The sequence below is a fragment of the Podarcis gaigeae genome (assembly GCF_964106915.1).
Source record: "Podarcis gaigeae genome assembly, chromosome: 4".
Classification (NCBI taxonomy): domain Eukaryota; kingdom Metazoa; phylum Chordata; class Lepidosauria; order Squamata; family Lacertidae; genus Podarcis; species Podarcis gaigeae.
The window spans coordinates 102,257,552-102,277,062 of record NC_139677.1 but is presented as its reverse complement, the minus strand read 5'-3'; the positions used below and the strand labels follow the sequence as shown (position 1 = coordinate 102,277,062).

Genomic DNA, 19,511 nt, shown 5'->3' with positions numbered 1-19,511 from the left:
TGGGACCTGTCCACATTTGTATTTTCTTGTATTTTGTTTTCCTCCTTTGTATGTTTATTTTTTTTGTTTTATAAGAGGGCAAATTGAAAGAGAAATTGTATGGCAAGTTGCAGAAGAATAAAAGGTTGCATTTGGGAAAAAACCAAAATAACCTGGGGGGTGGCCTTATGGTGACCACACAGGGTCCCCAGATGTTTGACGGTCTATTGATCCCTGTGCCACCACTGTGATCGCTTCCCCGCTGCCACCAACCCATTTCTCTCAGGTACACACTGAGTCTAGACAGTTGTTAACATTAAGCCAAATAAACAAGTTTATTTTATAAGCATTAACAAGTTTATAGTTTATGGTTTCAGATAATTTTTCTTGTCAGTTTCTTAACCTTAGTTTCTTTACCGGCCTATACCTTCCTAATACCTTCTAACTGATTATCCCAGCTGTTTAACTGACTCCTCTTAACAGATATTCTCTCTCTCTCTCTCTCTCTCTCTCTCTCTCTCTCTCGCATCAAACTAGCCCAACCCACAGACTTATCCTCCCTCTCCCTTCTCTAACTCCAGACACTTCTTAACAACTCTAATTCCTCCCCTTGGGTTCCTATTGGTTAATCATTTTACACTTAGTTAACCCTTTCCTTATGACCCAGTATGATGCCATACACCTAGGAGGGCAAACGCCACAGGCCAAATTAAAAATTTAATGGGGGGGGAGACGCCTAGGTCTTTAAGCATTGGCGCCTATTCCTATACCTACAGGTCTCAGGATGGTTACAACATACAAACACAAAACACCACATGTTAAAAAGGCATTAGATGTCAATCAGCCAAACGCCAGGTAATAAAGGTGCGGATTTCTTAGCTCCTAAAGCTGTAAAATGGTTTTTCTGACCTTTGAATGGATTCTTTTATGGGAAGTGAGTTTGGAGCTTTGACTGAAGCCCTTTCCACATTCTACACACTGATAGGGTTTCTCCCCTGTATGAATTCTTTGATGGCAAGTGAGTTGATCCTTCCTCCTGAAGCTCTTTCCACATTCCACACACTGATAGGGTTTCTCCCCTGTATGAACTCTTTGATGGGAAGTGAGATTGGAGCTCTTCCTGAAGCTCTTTCCACATTCCACACACTGATAGGGTTTCTCCCCTGTATGAATTCTTTGATGGCAAGTGAGTTGGTCCTTCCTCCTGAAGCTCTTTCCACATTCCACACACTGATAGGGTTTCTCCCCTGTATGAATTCTTTGATGGGAAGTGAGAGAAGAGCTATCAGTGAAGCTCTTTCCACATTCCACACATTCATAGGGTTTCTCCCCTGTATGAATTCTGTGATGGGAAGTGAGACTGTGGCTGTGACTGAAGCTCTTTCCACATTCAAAGCACTGATAGGGTTTCTCCCCTGTATGAATTATTTGATGGCAAGTGAGATGGGAGCTCTGACTGAAGCTCTTTCCACATTCCATACACTGATAGGGTTTCTCCCCTGTATGCATTATTTGATGGCAAGTGAGATGGGAGCTCTGACTGAAGCTCTTTCCACATTCTACACACTGATAGGGTTTCTCCCCTGTATGAATTCGCTTATGGGAAGTGAGACTGGAGCTGTGACTGAAGCTCTTTCCACATTCCGCATACTGATAGGATTTCTCCCCTGTATGAATTCTTTGATGAAATATGAGATTGTCTTTCCTCCTGAAGCTCTTTCCACATTCCATACACTGATAGGGTTTCTCCCCTGTATGAATTATTTGATGGGAAGTAAGACTGTCCTTCTTACTGAAGCTCTTTCCACATTCCACACACTGATATGGTTTCTTTCCAATGAGATTTTGTTGATGGGAAGTGGAATGGGAGCTCTGACTGCAGCTTTCTCCACACTCTAAATTTTTACGTGGCTTCTCCTCTCTGGGGATTTTATCTTGGTCACCTTTGTTCTCGATTTCCGATTCATTACAATCTGCAATGGAGACAAAAAGGGGTTAGACACGCATGAACAAATGGAGAAGAACTGAAGGGAGCTCGGGGGGTGTTCATTACCTGTGTTGTTTGTCATTAATCAACATATTTATTATGAGATTCTGATGTGTTGTTGAATGTTGCTTTGTTTGATATACAGTAGTGGTCAAAATTGCAGAAGCCTTTTGGAGAAAAGTGCATTTCAGAGGTTTGATGGCTCAAAACTCTGCTTCTTTTGGAGTGCTATCATAAAATTATATATCAATGGAAAGATAATTTAATGAAGAATGCAATTCAACAAAGTTGGTTTAACTATCCATATTTTATGAAACATTATAGCCAAATAACCAGTAAAAGGAAGCACAACTTGCTTAGGTTGACTTTTGTCAGTGTGTTACGTGATTGCTAACAAGTTGGTTGGTTTTCTGTCTTCTTTCATTTAGTGAGGTTGAAAAACATAATAAAATTATAGAAATGGCACAAAGAGTTGACTGGTCACCCAGAAAGCGATGTAAAATTGTACTATTAAGTGAACAGGGCTACGGTTATGAAGAAATTAGAAGAAAAATTGGGGAATACTTAACCAAAGCTGGCATTTCTATATTTTGGAAGAGGTATAAGGAGACTCAGTGACTACAAAATCAGACTGGTAAAGGCAGGAAAAGGTGCACATAGGCAAGTGACGATCGAAGAATAGAGAGACTGTCCCTACATGACAGAAGAATATCATCTGGGTGTATACAAGATGACATGGCACAATGTAATGTGAAGTTGAGTGCAAGGATTGGTCTAAATGTTAGAGTTCTAAGGAAAAAGCCATTGCTATCACTCAAGCAAAGCTTGAAAAGATAGAAGAAGGAGGAGGAGGAGGAGGAGGAGGAGGAGGAGGAGAGTTTGGATTTGATATCCCACCTTTCACTCCCCTTCAGGAGTCTCAAAGCGGCTAACAATCTCCTTTCCCTTCCTCCCCCACAACAAACACTCTGAGAGGTGAGTGGGGCTGAGAGACTTCAAAGAAGTGTGACTGCCCCAAGGTCACCCAGCAGCTGCATGTGGAGGAGTGGAGACGCGAACCCGGTTCACCAGATTACGAGTCTACCGCTCTTAACCACTACACCACGCCATGACTAAACCCTTGTTAAGTGGACAGTGGAACAATGGGACAGTGTGATTTGGAGGGATGAGAGCCAAATCTCCATGCTTGGTAGTGATAGCATGAAATACGCGAGGAGAAGAATCAGAGAAGATTTACATGATACTTTACACCGACCGTGAAACACCCAGATAGTGTGATGATCTGGGGTTGCATAGCAGCAAAAGGTGTGGGCAGAATTTGCGTCATTAATGGGAATGTAAGTGCCCCAAAATACATAAATGAAATACTTTAGCCCAAACTGAAGCATTCCGCAGGTGATCTTTCACAGATACTGAAGCATATTTATTTATTTATTTATTTATTTATTTATTTTTCTATTTCAACAAGATTCAGCTCCATGTCCTGTTGCTGCTGTGTGCAAACGGTGCTTTCAAGATAATCCTATTCCACTGCCGTAAGGGCCTGGGAATAACCCAAACATTAACCCAATCAAAAATCTATGGAGCCAACTAAAGAAAATTCTTTGTTAGAAGCAATCCAGCAATAAAACCCAATTAACAGAGGCCGTAATTCAGTCTTGGTTTCACATTCTTACAGCTGCAGAACTAAAAACTTGGTTCACTTCATGGGAAGGCGTTGTAAGGCCGTAATGAAAGCTAAAGGTTAGCAATGGTTACCAAAGGTTTCACGTTTTTTCTTTATGACTGCTGTTCCAATAAATACTCCTTCATAAAAGTCATTACATTACATTCTTCATTAAATTATCTTTCCATTGGTATATAATTTTATGGTATTACTCCACACAAAAGTGGTGTTATGAGCCATCAAACCTCAGAAATACACTTTTCACAAAAGGTTTCCACAATTTTGGCCACCAGTATAAGTTGTTCATTTTAAGTTAATGTTCTTTTTATATGGCATCAGAATATTATTATTTATGTTTCATGCTTATATATGTGTTGGAAGCCGCCCAGAGTGGCTGGGGCAACCCAGCCAGGTGGGCAGGGTAGAAATAAATTGTCAGCTTTGTTCCGGAGCTGACAGAGGCTGGAATGTATGAAAGCAGGCAAAGAGAGATAAGGACACTGGAATGTGAGCTGGAAGGTGAGAGGGAGGAGGGGCAGCCGAGTGGCAGAGCTTCAGAGAACAGAGAGCAGGCAGCAGATAGCAAAGATCCACAAAATACCAATCTTAGCTCAGAGACAGAAGGGGAGAGACCAGGAATAGCTAGCCCCAAAACTCGAAGGCGGGAAAAGGTCAGTGAGAGGAGGGGAAAGAGTGGAAGCGAAAGGGTTTTTTCCCCTCTTGGAAGAAGAGGAAGGGGCGGAGTTTAGACTTGGCAACTACAAACTTGGAAGTCAGACACGGAGTGAAGGAGCTCCGGAGTGATTTATGTGTTTGAACAATAAACCTGAGATAATTACTGCCAGTGTCTCGCTTCTGTGGGAGAGCCAAGCCATTACAAAAAGTTATTATTATTACTACAGTGGTACCTGTTCTGGAAAAAATTAAGTTTGTAAACCGAGGTACCACTGTATCATCCTCATCCTCATCACTGCTACTGCTACCTGAGATTCCATAAGCCTAGCTCTTCTCTGGGATGGATTTTGTTTGGCCCAGTCATGGCATCCCCTCCATCTCCAATGTCAGTCCTTGTTATGGCTTGGTCTGTCCCACAAACGTGAGAAGACTCTGGCTGTTAATAATTTCAGATGTATTGCTAAAACAACAAACTTGGACGGAGCTCCTCTACTCATCGTCCTCCCCACAAGAAGGAGTTGCCCGGACTGAGCTCCTCCCCCTTCCCCAGCACGGAAGCCCCCACCTTCTCTACCAGTATCTTTCACCTGTCTGGACCAGTTTTCAGACCTCTGAGATTAGACCTCTGAGACATTCCTGCATTCCAACTTCTGACTCACTCCTGTAGCTCTCACACAGCTGTCTGTCACTCCGTCTCCCTTTTTCTTCTCCCCTTTCTTCAGAGCTCAGATTACAGTTCCTCTCCCCCTCCTCTCTGACTTCAGTTGCTAACTCTCCTCTCCCTAGGCCTGCTTCTTCTCTGGCTGGCAGCACCTGAGCTTTGCTACCAGTTGTCTCTATGGTCAACCCAAGACTGACAGGAGCAAAAACAAAAACCTGAAAGTACTTAGTTTTCCTAACAATTCTGAAGCTGAGATTGTTCAAAGAAAAAACTGTAATTAACTCTTTATTGTGGGGGTGTTAGGTTCCCAGGTGTTATAGGGAGTATGTTGAGCTCTGTAAAAATATATGAGGTTGGTCCCATAGAGGTATTTTTTAAATTTCCAGGCAGATATGACGATCCCACAGGGAGCCTTACCAAGAGAGGCCACGATCCCACAATTCTCCTCCATGACGTCCTTATGCAGAGCTCTCTGGTCAGGATCCAGCAACGCCCACTCCTCATCCGTGAAACGAACAGCAACATCTTCAAAGCACACCGGATCCTAAAAGAAAAAGGGACAGCAGAAATATGATCTGCTACACAATACTCTATTGTTTCTTTCCAGTTAATACTACTACTACTACTACTACTACTACTAATAATAATAATAATAATTATTATTATTATTATTTATTTATACCCTGCCCATCTGGCTGGGTTTCCCCAGCAAGAACTCTGGGCGGCTTCCAAGAAAACACTAAAATACAATAATCTATTCAACATTAATAGCTTCCCAAAACTGGGCTGCCTTTAGTTTGGTAGTTATTTTTCTCTTTGACATCTGGTGGGAGGGCATTCCACAGGGCGGGTGCCAGTACCAAGAAGGCCCTCTGCTTGGTTCCCTGTAACTTGGCTTCTTGCAGCAAGGGAACCGCCAGAAGGCCCTTGGCGCTGGACCTCAGTGTCTGGGCAGAACGATGGAGGTGGAGATGCTCCTTCAGGTATACAGGACCGAGGCCATTTAGGGCTTTAAAGGTCAGCACCAACACTTTGAATTGTGCTCGGAAACATTCTGGGAGCCAATGCAGGTCTTTCAGGACCAGTGTTATGTGGTCTCGGTGGCCACTCCCAGTCATCAGTCTAGCTGCCGCATTTTGGATTAGTTGTAGTTTCCGGGTCACCTTCAAAGATAGGCCCACATAGAGCGCATTGCAGTACTCCAAGCGAGAGATAACCAGAGCATGCACCACTCTGGTGAGACAGTCTGCTGGCAGGTAGGGTCTCAGCCTGCGTAATAGATGGAGCTGATAAACAGCTGCCCTGGACACACAATTGACCTGTGCCTCCATGAACAGCTGCGAGTCCAGAATGACTCCCAGGCTGCGCACCTGGTCCTTCAGGGGCACAGTTACACCATTCAGGACCAGGGAGTCCCCCACACTTGCCCGCCTCTTGTCCCCCCAAAACAGTACTTCTGTCTTGTCAGGATTCAACCTCAATCTGTTTGCCGCCATCCATCCTCCAACAGCCTCCAGACACTCACACAGGACTTTCACCTCCTTCACTGGTTCCTGTTTGAAAGAGAGGTAGAGCTGGGTATCTTCCGCATACTGATGAACACCCAGCCCAAACCCCCTGATGATCTCTCCCAGCGGCTGCATGTAGATGTTGAAAAGCATGGGGGAGAGGACGGAACCCTGAGGCACCCCACAAGTGAGAGCCCAGGGGTCTGAACACTCATCCCCACCACCACTTTCTGAACACGGCCCAGGAGGAAGGAGCGGGACCACTGTATGGCAGTGCCCCCATCTCCCAGCCCCTCAAGACGGTCCAGAAGGATGTTATGATTGTTCAGAAACCACTCGCTCAATCCCCTTGCCCTAGAATGGAAGATTTGAGACTGGGCGATAGTTAGCCATATTGGCAGCATCTAAAGATGGTTCTTTAATAAGCAGTTTGATAACCACCTCTTTCAGCGGGTCTGGGAAGGCTCCCTCACAGAGAGAAGCATTCACGACCCCACGAAGCCCATCTCCCAGCCCTTCCCGGCTAGCTTTTATAAGCCAGGATGGGCAAGGATCCAGGAGACAGGTGATATTTTTCAATCGTCCAAGCAGCCTGTCCACATCCTTGGAGGTAACAGATTGGAATTGATCCCACGCAACTTGACTAGACAGGAGACTAGCACTCTCCTGCACCAGCCCTGCTTCCACGGTGGAGTCTACCTCTTCCTGAATGTGAGCGACTTTATCGGCAAAAAACTTTGCAAAATCATTGCAGGAGATCATGTGGGCCATACTGGGCCCTGATGTAGCAGGTGGTTCCACTAAATTGCGAACCACCTGAAAAAGTCTCCTGCTATTGTTTTCCGCAGATGAAATTGAGGCGGTGAAGAAAGTCTTCTTCGCCGTTGCTACCGCCACTTGGTAGGCTCGACATTGAGCTCTAACCCGTGTCTGGTCAGCTTCAGAATGAGTTATCCGCCACCAGAGCTCTAGCTGTCTCAGCGATTGTTCCCTCAGATCCGTGGAAAACCATGGGGCTGTCTGGGCTCCATGCAATCGGAGAGGGCGCTTTGGAGCCAAACAGTCAATAGCCCTGGTTAACTCCACATTCCAGCGTGCCACCAGGGAATCAGCTGAAAGGCCATCAACATGGGATAAAGCATCCCCTACCACTCTCTGGAAACCATTTGGATCCATTAAGTGGCGGGGGCGGACCATCCAAATCGGTCGCACCTCCCTGCAGAGGGGAAAGGTCGCGGAAAAGTCCAGCTGCACCAGGAAGTGATCTGACCATGGAACTGCAACACCCCCTCCCCGCTCACAAGGCCTGGGTTGCTGTGTGTAAGTGAAACCTGGTGGACAAGCAGCGGCAAGGACAGGCCCATCTGTTTCATCCAACCAAGTCTCTGTTACACATGCCAGGTCACGTCCTTCATCCATGATCAAGTCATGGATGGCAGTGGTTTTATGAATCATTGACCTGGCATTGCACAGCAGAACCTTCTGGTCATGTGGGTAACCCTTGCTGGTTCTAGAATCCGTCCAGTCAGGACCAGACCCAGAGGCAGGGATAGTCCTCAAACAACGACTAAACCTACCTCCTCTGTAATGACATGCTCTGGTCTTAACATCCACCCCACCCCCCCACAAAAAAAGTAATCAAAAAGGAAAATAGAAAATTTTAAAAAACATTTTAAAAAGAACATTGCACTGCTCCGAGTCCTCCTGGCAGCAGGGGCAGCAGCAGCAACCGTCCTTATGAGGCCTGTCAGGCCACGCCCTGGGCCAGGCGGTGAGTGGCAGGAGCAGGGCCCTCAGGCACTCACGCAGGGGAGTTGTTTCAAGAGGATTGCTTTGCTGCACATTTTATTTATGGATGCTTATTTTATTCTAAGTTTTAATTATGGGTATTCATCTTTGTGCACATAAGTGGTACTCCACTTTGTGTTTTCCAGGTCATTCTGCCTACGCAAGCATTCCAGTTTCCCCAATGGAAGGATCCACATTCTACTCTCCTCGTGAGCTGTTCTGGGGAGTTCCCTCCCAATGCCCTAGAGCCAAATTCCAGGGGTTCATGGGGGCATGGAGAGGGGGAGGAATGGGGGGCAGGCCCCTTTTTACAGCCAATGGGGCTGGTTAGGTGAATCCAGGCCACAATTTGTCCTCATTTGTCCACTGCTTAGAAACCAATCTGAGCATTCAGTGATCAAGCCTGTTTTGAATGGCCATCTGTCTTGGATGATCTAGCAGAGATTCCTGCAATGCACAGGGTCTCCTGGCTCTGAGAGACAAGCAGGGAGGGTGGCTTCTGGAAAAAGAAGAGGGAGCCACCTGTGGCTCGAACTTATCCTGACTCACCTCTGTCTCTCGACCTTCCTCTCCCACTCGCCTCCTTCCTCTTCTGCCTCTGATTCTGCTCTGCATTCTGCCACAGAGTCTCCCAGCTCACTAAGCCCTGTAAGCCCTTCAGCTTCTGACACCTCATCTTCCCAGGCTTCTCCCTCTTCCCCCTCTGACCACCCATCCTTCTTCTACCTCCACTCCTTCGGCTCTGAGCCGTCTTCCCTTCCTGGTTCCCCAGCTGCTTCCTCCCACAATTCCTCTGTGACCAACTAGTCCATGGCATTGCTCCATTCCTCAGTCTCTGTCCCCACAACGCAGCTTCCCCTGACCTGATCTGGTTCCACAGCCGCTGCTTCCCTTCTGCCCCCATGAAAAGGTGGATCAGGAGGTCTTGCCGGCATCCTTCTGTCACCTGCAAGAGAGAAAAGGTGATCAGGACGCCTGGAGTGCCTGCTTCTCTCACAGGTGAAACAGGGCATCTCTAACTGCAGATGGGCCTTTGAGAAGGACGGACCTACTGAGAGTATTTGGACGTTTGTGCCCATTTCATATGTTTGTTGTGAAAAAATACATCTCCCCTCTTCTGGACCCTTCTTCCCAACTGTCTCCCACCAAAACAAGATGAAAAGAACCCTCAGATGAGTTGGAAAACCAACAGAATGAGACTAAACAGAGAAAAACCTCCTTCCTCCTTACCCAGTGACCTCTCTCTGGTGTCCAATGGAGGCCTCTCTGCCTCACAGGAATCCAGGTCCATTTCTGCAAAGAGATCCTTTCCCTGAAAAAAACCACAATGATTCAAACCAGAGAATGGGGAGAAATACTAGAAAGAGAATGACAAAGACTTGAAGGGTGTGAGATCTCATTCCATGGATGCTTTCCCAGAAAAAGGATGGGCCATCAGCAGACCATTATGGGATATTCTCTGTCCTGTTTGGAGCCGCTTGGGAGTAACCAGAGGAAAGTCTCTCTCACCTGCTTTCTCTCCTCTGCCTGACTCAGGAGGAAACCTTCGGCCAGGGCCACCGCCTGGGAACTGGTCTCCGCTCCGCATTTCCTCACCCAGCTCTCCATCTCCAGGGGAAGGACAGCCAGGAACTGCTCCAAGATCACCAGGTCCAGCATCTCAGCTTTCGTGTGCCTTTCTGGCTTCAGCCACTGGTGGCAAAAGTGGTAGAGTCGGCTGCAAACCTCTCGGGGTCCTTTGGCCTCCTGGCAGCAGAACTGCCTCAACTGCTGGCTCTGCACCTCTGAGCAGAGGGTGTCCTCCTCACCCAGGATCTTCTGCACTGGGTTTTCCCAGAACCCCCCACTGCTCCCAGTTTGGCTGGCACGGCCTCTTCCTGTTCCAGGGCCAGCTGAGTCTTGCTCTTCCATCTGTGCTCTCAGGAAGCCTCTGAGAGATCGGAAGGAACCCTTTGGTCTTCTGACAAGTTCTGTCAGTCTTAATGAGGGGCTCTAGCAAATCCTACAAAGCAAATACATTGTTCTGTTACAGAATTTGTAGGACGGGAAAAAATGGTTCCCTGAGCAAGCATAGATGAGTCTTGCTGGGAACCAGGGCTGGACTGCACCAGATGCCAGACCCTGAGCTATCTTTTTAAAACGAAAGAGGAAGAGGAGAAGAAACAAGTCTCTAGCCTTCTAGCAATGCAAAATTTGGAGGCAACTGAAGGGATTTCTGTGAGATTAATCAACCAGGTTTCTCCATCCTTCCAGTCAACTGATGACGAGTCCTTTCTATCTTGTGAAAAATGGATGCTTGGTTCTAGTGGGGGTCCTCAGGAGTTACTCCCCACCCCCACTCCGCTACTTCTGTCTCCTTTTCTTGCACTTGGACTCTCTGCCACTCTCAGACTAGACTTCTGGGGCGGGGTCCCTTTTTCTTTGCTCTGAGGGCCAGGTATGTATCTGATCAACCCCCTAAGGGCCAAGTGGGCAGGGCCAAAGACATCTCCCTTGAAATTTAGGAGGGTAATTTTTTATTCTTATATTATTATTATTATTATTATTAACACACACACAGCCATTGATGCCAAGGTCCCTGGAGGCTCGGTGAGTAGCAGCGCCCATTTCTGGCTGCTTTGCCAGCAACAATCCCTTTGGGACAGAGAGGATGTGGTCCTGGGATGCCCTGCTCTGGGTGCGAGGGGATTGCTGCAGTGGCCTCCGTGGGAAGCTGCCCTGGGAGACGACTGGGAAACTGGTCCACAATGCAGCAGCCAGACTATGGGCTGGGATCCCTCTCTTTGTTCCTGGCCTTTCTCTCTCACCTTTCCTTTCTTCCTTCCTCCACGTGTTTTCTTTTTTTGGGGGGGGGGCTAGTCCACCTCCTCGTCCAGCTTTGGAAAACCATTTGCACATGTTTCCTCTGTTGTGCAATGAGGCTGAGCGATGTCACACAGAGTTAAAGTCCCAGGGACTCCTTTGTTTAAAGGGAGATTTTTTCTGAAAGTGGGGGGGCAAATGAGTTTGGGATCCTCTGATCTCCAGGAAGGAGAGCGTGGCAGACCTGGCCCCTCCCTGATCAGACCCCCCAGGCACCCTCCCCTGCTGCAGCCCTGGGACCCCCCCCCCCCCGTCTCCCCACTGCACCCTCTGGGGGGAGAGAGAGGCGACTCACCAGATCCCAGGAGGGGACAGCGAGGCAGCCCTTGCAGGAGAGACCCCAAAGCAAGGAAAGGACTGGGGAGGGAGGGGCCTTGGCTCTGGAGGACCTGGCCCCCTCTTGCTTCCTGGCCTCTCTAGGAAGGCAGCTCACTTCCCTTTAACCCTTGCCAAGCCGAGTCCCTCCAGCTCAGCCCTCTCTCGCTTGGCAGAACCCCAGATTCTTATTATTTTTTATGGATTAAGGGAGGCAACTGCCCCCCTGGCTAGGCCCATGCCCAGATATCCTTTTGGGGGTGAGGCTCTTGGCTGGACTCTGAGCATCTCCCTCCCTTGGCCAGAAACCAGAGGAAGAGCTTGCAGGGAAAAGGGCTTTGCAGGAGGCAAGGAAGCTCCTCCTAGAATTCAGGAGTGGAGAGATAGGAGGGGATCCCAGGGTCATCTAGTCCAACCCCCAGCAATGCAGGAATCTCAGCTAAATCATCCATGGCAGATGGCCGTCGGGTCTCTGCTTAGAAACCTCCAAGGAAGGAGAGTCCCCCACCTCCCAAGGGAGACCTTTCCCCTGCCCAACTGCTCTTAGATGTCCCTGAAGGCAGCGGGTCCTGAGTTCTAGCCCTGCTGAAACAATCACACTGGCTGCCAAGGAGGAACCCAGCGAAGTTCAAAATAAATAAATCCTATTCTCATCATAAATGAGCAATACTTTCTTATGCATGCTTTTTATGTTAATATACAAAAGTATGCCATTTCCCTTTCCAGAAATGCTTAATTGCTAATTCAATGGACTGAAAATGGATTGTTGTTATTTTTATGTTTAGGGAAGCTTTTAATATTTGATGGACTATTGTATTTTAATATTTTGTTGGAAGCTGCCCAGAGTGCCTTGGGAACCCAGCCAGGTGGGCAGGGTATAAATATATTATTATTATTATTATTATTGTTATTATTATTATTATTAGATCAGGAGGGTGTTCTCCTTTCGAAAGAGGCAGGTGGAATCTCCAGGGTTGCTATAGCATAACATTGAATGGCTAGGGAAATATGGGGAGCCCTAGAGCATCTGCTTGGCATGCAGAATGTCCCAGGGTCAGCCCCTGACATCTCCTTCAAGGGCTGGATGAAATCCCTGCCTGAAACTCTGGGGAGCTGCTGCCAGTCAGTGTAGACCAGGGGTCCTCAAACTATGTCCCACGGGCCGAATCCAGCCCCCCAGGGTCGTGAATCTGGCCTGCACGGCCATTTCAGAACCCGCCAAGTGTCTGAGGCTGAAAGCATCTCGCCACCCGCTTAGTCATTCCTCGTGCAGCACTGAGGTAAACGCCACTGGCATGGTGGCAGCTCTACCAATGAAAGGCCAGCGGGTTTCACCCCGGGGACACGGAAGTGTTGTCTTTTGGCTTGAAGAGCGAAGTTGAGGTTGGCAGAGGAAGGCAGACTTGGATCAATTCGGTTTCGTTACACAGACGTTTACTTTAAAGGTGGGAGAAGGAGGTATAGTCCTATCTCGTCAGCCTGGGGCAGGGGCCAGCAACCTGTTTCAGCCATGGGCCGGTCCACAGTCCCTCAGACCATGTAGGGGGCCAGACTATATTTTTGGGGGGAAATGAACGAATTCCTATGCCCCACAAATAACCCAGAGATGAATTTTAAATAAAAGGGCACATTCTACTCATCTAAAAACACGCTGATTCCCGAATAGTCCATGAGCCGGATTGAGCTTTTAATATTTGATGGACTATTTTATTTTACAAAAAAAAATTCCTTCCAGTAGCACCTTAAAGACCAACTAAGTTAGTTCTTGGTATGAGCTTTCGTATCTTCAGATACAGTGTGCATGCACACGAAAGCTCATACCAAGAACTAACTTAGTTGGTCTTTAAGGTGCTACTGGAAGGATTTTTTTTTGTTTTGACTATGGCAGACCAACACGGCTACCTATCTGTAACTATTTTATTTTAATATATTGTTGGAAGCCGCCCAGAGTGGCTGAGGAAACCCAGCCACATTGGCGGGGTATAAATATATTATTATTATTATTATTATTATTATTATTATTATTATTATAATGAAAGAGGCAGGTGGAATCTCCATGGTTGCTAATAGCATAACATTGAAAGGCTATTGAAACATGGGGAGCCCTAGAGCATCTGCTTGGCATGCAGAATGTCCCAGTCATTGTAGACCAGGGGTCCTCAAACTTATGTTCCCTGGGCCGAATCCAGCCTGTCAGGGTCGTGAATCTGGCCTGCACAGCCATTTCAGAACCTGCCAAGTGTCCAAGGCTGAGATGATCTCACCACCTGCTCAGTCAGTCCCTGCACTGCGCTGAGGTAAACGCCACAGGCATGGTGGCGGCTCTTCCGATGAAAGGCCAGGGGGTTTCGCCCAGGGATGGGGAAGTGTTGAAGCTGAGGTTGGGGGAGGTTTACTTTAAAGGTGAGAGAAGGAAGTATAGTCCTATTTATGCTAGTGGAGCAGCAGCCTTTCCACTCATGTGATTAACATACCCTGAAAGTTGGGATCTGTTTTGATATTTAAATTTTAAAAGGGTGGAGTGAAACTGGATATTGACCATCTGGGGCAGGGGTCAACAACCTTTTTCAGCCGTGGGCCGGTCCACCGTCCCTCAGACCATGGGGGGGCAGACTATATTTTTTGGGGGGGAATGAACAAATTCCTATGCCCCACAAATAACCCAGAGATGAATTTTAAATAAAAGGACCCATTCTACTCACGTAAAAACACGCTGATTCCCGAACAGTCCACAAGCCGGATTGAGAAGGCAATTGGGCCGCATCTGGCCCCCAGGCCTTAGTTTGCCTACCCCTGGCCTGGGGAGCCACATTCTGGTTGAAGGAGGCCAGGATTGCCCCCCAAGGCTTGGGATGTCCCTCCTCCCCTACAGTAGGGCTTGGAATCCAGGAGAAAACTCTTGGAATAGCCTTGCCAGGTGCTCAGGGACGGACTCACCTGTCCCCATGTCCTTCTCTTTGCAGATGTGCTGTGGTTGCACACCTGTCACTCAGAGGTGAGTATTGGAGAGAACCAGAGCAGGGACTCAGACCTGCCCTCCTTGCCCCCACTCTGCCCTCTCGGAGGTGGAGAAGCCCTCCCTTCGTGAGGAACTGACTTTGTATTTCAGCTGCTGGAGGAAGATCAGCTGCACCTGCCGGAGGTGATTCAGAACTGCCAGGCAGCTCAGCTCAGGGGGCTCCGAACCCTGAAGTGCTCCAAGCAGGAGAAGACCAAAGTCATCCTGGTGAGTGATGGGTGGTGTGGGGGACCCCCATGGGGAAGTGGGGGAGGACGGGGCTTTGGGGAAGGCGTCTGTCTGCCGGAGAGGAGGACCCTACTGGCCCAGGTTCACGTATCCTGTTTGAAAGGGGAATCATCTTAGGGACTTCCTGTGAAAATCTGGGTCAGGAATGCTGTTCCTGGAATGTACAAACACACAAGACGTAACTGGCTGTGGATTCACATAAACAATACTCTTCTATATATACTTATCACAATATCAAATGTTTATCTTGCACATAAACAACACATAAAGTGCAATAATATAGGCGGAAGTCCCAATAAATCAGTTCATTCATAAAGACCCAATATCTGGTAGTTTATGTTCCACATACTTGTCAGGGAAGAGTTAGAAGTTTTCAGTTTATCAGAGGGAGAAAGCATTCCCCAAGGGGGGAAGGAGAGCAGTGAATCTAATAGAAGGAAGCAAGAGGAACAACAGGGAGGGACCGGCTGTTCACAGGAAAGGCAAGGGTTAAGTTTTAGCTCAGATTCGGAGGAGGGGAGATACAAGCCAGCTCTAGCCAGGAGGTTAGAAAAAAGAGCGGGAAAGCGAAGAGAAGGGCGCCTTCGCCATTTTGAGGGTGGCTGGTCATGGAGAAGCAGAGCTCAGAAGGTATCTGAAATAAGTGACTCTGAGGAATGATATTTAAGGACCGTTTATAAGATTGTTTTGTTAATACGCAATAAAAAGTTTTATAAAAGAACAAGAAGCGTTTGTGTGGTGATCTGAAGAGGACAACGACCAGTCCTGACAATACTTTCATGTGGAACATGAAAAGTCCAAATTGGAGCCTATTACATTTCCACAGTGTTGACAAGTGTGGGAGTCATAAAGCCATGGCAGAGGTTTGTAAATACTGCAGGGTACCTCCAGACCTCGTGACCAGCACTCTGAGCTTTACAAGGTATTGGAATGTAATGACCTTATATGGCATGGGTGCAATAAAAGCTTGACCGGATGAGGTAACGTGAGACATTGGAATGCAGCCATGCGGCTGGACAGAACAAAGAACAATAAAAAGTGATCGGAGAGGAGAAGAAGTCTGAATGAGCTGCTCTCTCTCTCTTACTATGGAAATATTGCTGACTTCTGTGTCTTTATTTTATACTAAACAACTGCCACTTGTGACGGCTGGCTCCAACAAGTGGTGCCCTCTCTGAGGCAGAATAAAAGGATGCGGCTGAGGTTTTTATAAGAGAAAAAAGAAGCAACTGAAAGCAAACAGTCTGAGGCAGACTAAGAAGATTTTCGATCTAAGCAGTGGATATCATCGACTCACCACGCCCGGAAAGGGTTTCAAGCGCTATTCATCTAAGGATCCCGGTGAGTCTATCCCTTTTATATTGATTTTAGAAAAATGGGCAGCTGTCTGTCTTCTCTACAACAGAAATTTTTAAGAGATTTAAAATTTCTCCTCTCCTCCAACAAATTGGAAGTTCCAGAGTGTGATTTGATACAGCTTATTCTGTGCATTCATGAACATTGTCCCTGGTTCCCTTTGGATGGAACATGGGAAATAAAACATTGGGATAAGATCGGGACTCATTTTCATGGACATCCCAGCATAGGAATTCGAATTTTAAATGCTTGGTGTAAAATTCGATATGCTATAAGTTCTTTATCACCAAAAAATATCTCCATGGCTGTATTGCCAACACAACCTTCGGCTTCTTTAGTCCAGCCTGCTGTGATGCCGCCTGTTCCAGCACTTGCTTTGCCTGCAGCCCCAGAACCCAAACCTCCAGACTACAGTTCCTCACCAGAGGACCCAATCCTGCAAAAATACCGTGGTCTGGCTGGAAATGACCCTGCTCTTTCAGCAGCAGAACCAGCTACCCCTTTTCAACGTGCAGTCCTTGCCTGCTCCTTATCTCAGGATACCATGGCTTTCCCTGTTATTGTGCCCCCTGCTGGTGCTCCAGCAGGAACGCAAGCCCAGCACCAACCTTTTGACTTTAAAATCTTGAAAGAGCTCCAATTGTCAGTTAGGACAAATGGACTTCAAGCACCATTCACACAGGCTCTTTTAGAAGCCACATTAGCCCAGCTGTTGGTGCCAGATGACATCAAGCTTTTGGCACGTACAGTTTTACCCCCATCAGCAGGTGTATTGTTTGCCCATGAATGGGAAATCGCCTGTCATGCTTATGCTCCTGCTTTACTGCAACAAGCAAGAGGGAATAATCCTAATCTTACCTTCGCAGATGTGATGGATGCTATGATGGGGCATGGCCCCTTCGCTCAGGCTTCAGTGCAAGCCACACTGCTGCAGATATTATTGAGGGATACTGCTCTTGCTGCTCAACAAGCAATGAGAAAAATCCCAGAACCCACCAGTATCCAGTCTAGGTGGGGTTCAATCAGACAAGAACCTAGAGAATCATATTCTTCCTTTATGGACAGGCTGATTACAGCAGTGAGTAGACAAATTGAAAATCCTGAAGCCAAACAAATAATTATCAAACAATTGGCCTTTGAAAATGCAAATGAGGATTGTAAGGTTGCGTTGCGCCCGATAATACACAATCCTGCCACAGACACAGCAGCCATGCTTCGCATTTGTCAGTCTGTTGGTACAGCCACCCACAAGGCCCATCTGCTGGTGGCAGCGCAAAATAAAAACCAGCCTGTGGCCACCGATACAACGTTTCCAGCGTGGCAAACCAAGATCACTGATACCTCAGTGTGGGTAGAAAAATGGCCTCCACCAAAAGAAAAATCCGCAGCAATGGCACCCTCTCGTTTTTGAACAGCTTGTTTCTGAACAATTGACTTTTGGCCACATTGAACCGTCTTCATCCCACTGACCACAGCAGACAGGAACGGTTTGCTTTTACATTGCCAGTATATAACAATTCTCAACCCACCCAGCGATATCAGTGGGTTGTTCTGCCACAAGGCACGCGGAACTCCCCTACACTTTGTCAGCATTTTATGGATGAAGCATCGAAACTTTTCCGCATGGGCCACCTAGAGGTGCTGAACACCAGCTGCATCTGGCAGTGTTTGCTACACCATTGTTGCCAACAGGAATTTTATATGCTCAGACGGACAAGAAGAAGACTATCTGCATTATACCCTTCCAAAGAACATTTATTCCGTAATTGAATCCACATCAGACATTGTTATCAAAGGACGTTCACGTGCTATGGCTTTGAGCGGTTTTGATGTTGCATCAATTTATTTGCCTTTTTCACAGACTGAACAGCAGCATTTATTGATCACAAATGCTGCCGTGCAAATCGCCTTAGCGGATTTTATAGGTGTCATTATTTTTAATCCTCCAAAGGATGACCGTTTGACATTTCTGACACAGGTCACCTATGTTCTGGCTACCCCCTTGTCTCTCACACCTCTCCCCTCTGCACTAACCCTTTTCACGGATGGAACAAGAAGTAGGGGAGTAGTGACGTGGGAGGAGGGAGGAAAATGGAAATGTTTATTTACCCCTCCACAGTCTTCTGCTCAGCGAGCTGAACTAGCGGCTGTGATTCTTGCCTTTCAATCCTTTCCTACTCAACCTTTCAATCTTATTGTGGATACTCAGTATGTATATCACCTTTTTGCTATTTTACCAATATCTTATATAACTTCTTCCTTGGATTCTGACTTATTTTCCTTGTTTCTTGCCCTGCAGGACTTACTTCAGCACAGAGTTTTTCTTTATTATGTTGCACATCTTCGCTCCCACACATCGCACCCAGGGTATTTAGCAGAGGGCAATGCAAGAGCAGATGCAGCGTTGAAGAACATTTCTGCCTTTTCTCTATTTTCTGATCCTATACTATGTCATAACACTTTTCATCTCCCTGCGAAAGCATTGGCTAAGCAGTTTTCTATTCCCTTGGCCCAAGCAAGGGATATAGTTTCCCTATGTGCTACTTGTTCTAAATCTCAGCTGGCCGTTCCTTTTGATGCTGTCAATCCTAGGGGCACGTCTGCATTGGCGTGTTGGCAGATGGATGTCACACACACACCTCTGTTGACTCCACTCTTCAAGGTTCACCTCACGGTGGACACCCACTCTGGATTCATATGGGCTACGCCCATGGGGGGGAAACAGCTCGTCGTGTGATTCAGCACACCATTCGCTGTTTCTCAGTCATGGGTAAACCTGCGCGCATCAAAACTGATAATGGTCCAGCATATATTTCTAAAACATTTTCGGAATTTTGTATGTTGTGGAATGTGAAATTAACTCATGGTATATCCTTTAACTCCACAGGTCTAGCTATAGTGGAAAGAGCACACCTGATGTTCAAAACACTATTGCTTAAACAGCTTGGCGGCCGAAGCATACCAACAGCGGATATCCCTTCGGCTGTTCACCAAGTTCTTTTTGTGCTTAACCATCTCTTATATCCACATAACAGGACCCATACCCCCGCTGAATTGCATTTTAGGAAGGAAGAGGCACTCCCCCGCCCCTTGGTGGTGTACCGACACTTGCCTGATCCCGCGTGGCATGGACCTGTCCCGCTGATTACGTGGGGACGCGCATACGCGGCAGTGGACATAGAGGACAAGCCTTTGTGGGTTCCAGCTCGATGCATGCGGCCATGGCATCTTCAACCGCGGAAGCGCCTTCCTAACCATTTGCCTTGCCATCCTTTGCTGCACCGTTATACAAGGAAGAGAAGCAGACGACCCAGTCCAGTTGAAACCACCATATTTCACCTTATCAGCTGGCAAGCCGCTGTCATCAGAATCCTACTCTGGCTGGCAGCATCCACGGCTCAGCCACTCTCGAACTATAAGAACAGCTTTGTTGAATAAGACTTTTAGGGGAGAAAATTATCATAAGA

The 19,511-nt window shown here is 47.2% G+C and overlaps 1 protein-coding gene across 1 annotated transcript in view; it reads right to left on the bottom strand.

Moving 5' to 3' along the window:
• Positions 1 to 499: 499 nt before the first annotated feature.
• The window catches only part of LOC310843429 (uncharacterized protein), a 41,323-nt gene continuing 22,311 nt past the window's right edge, over positions 500 to 19,511 (bottom strand). The window contains exons 4-6 of the mRNA XM_083736809.1: positions 9,128 to 9,210; positions 5,386 to 5,512; positions 500 to 1,952 (exon numbers count right to left, since the gene is read on the bottom strand). Coding sequence (XP_083592935.1) covers positions 862 to 1,952; positions 5,386 to 5,512; positions 9,128 to 9,210 — 1,301 coding nt within the window. The 3' untranslated portion in view covers positions 500 to 861. The remainder of the gene's footprint in view (positions 1,953 to 5,385; positions 5,513 to 9,127; positions 9,211 to 19,511) is intronic.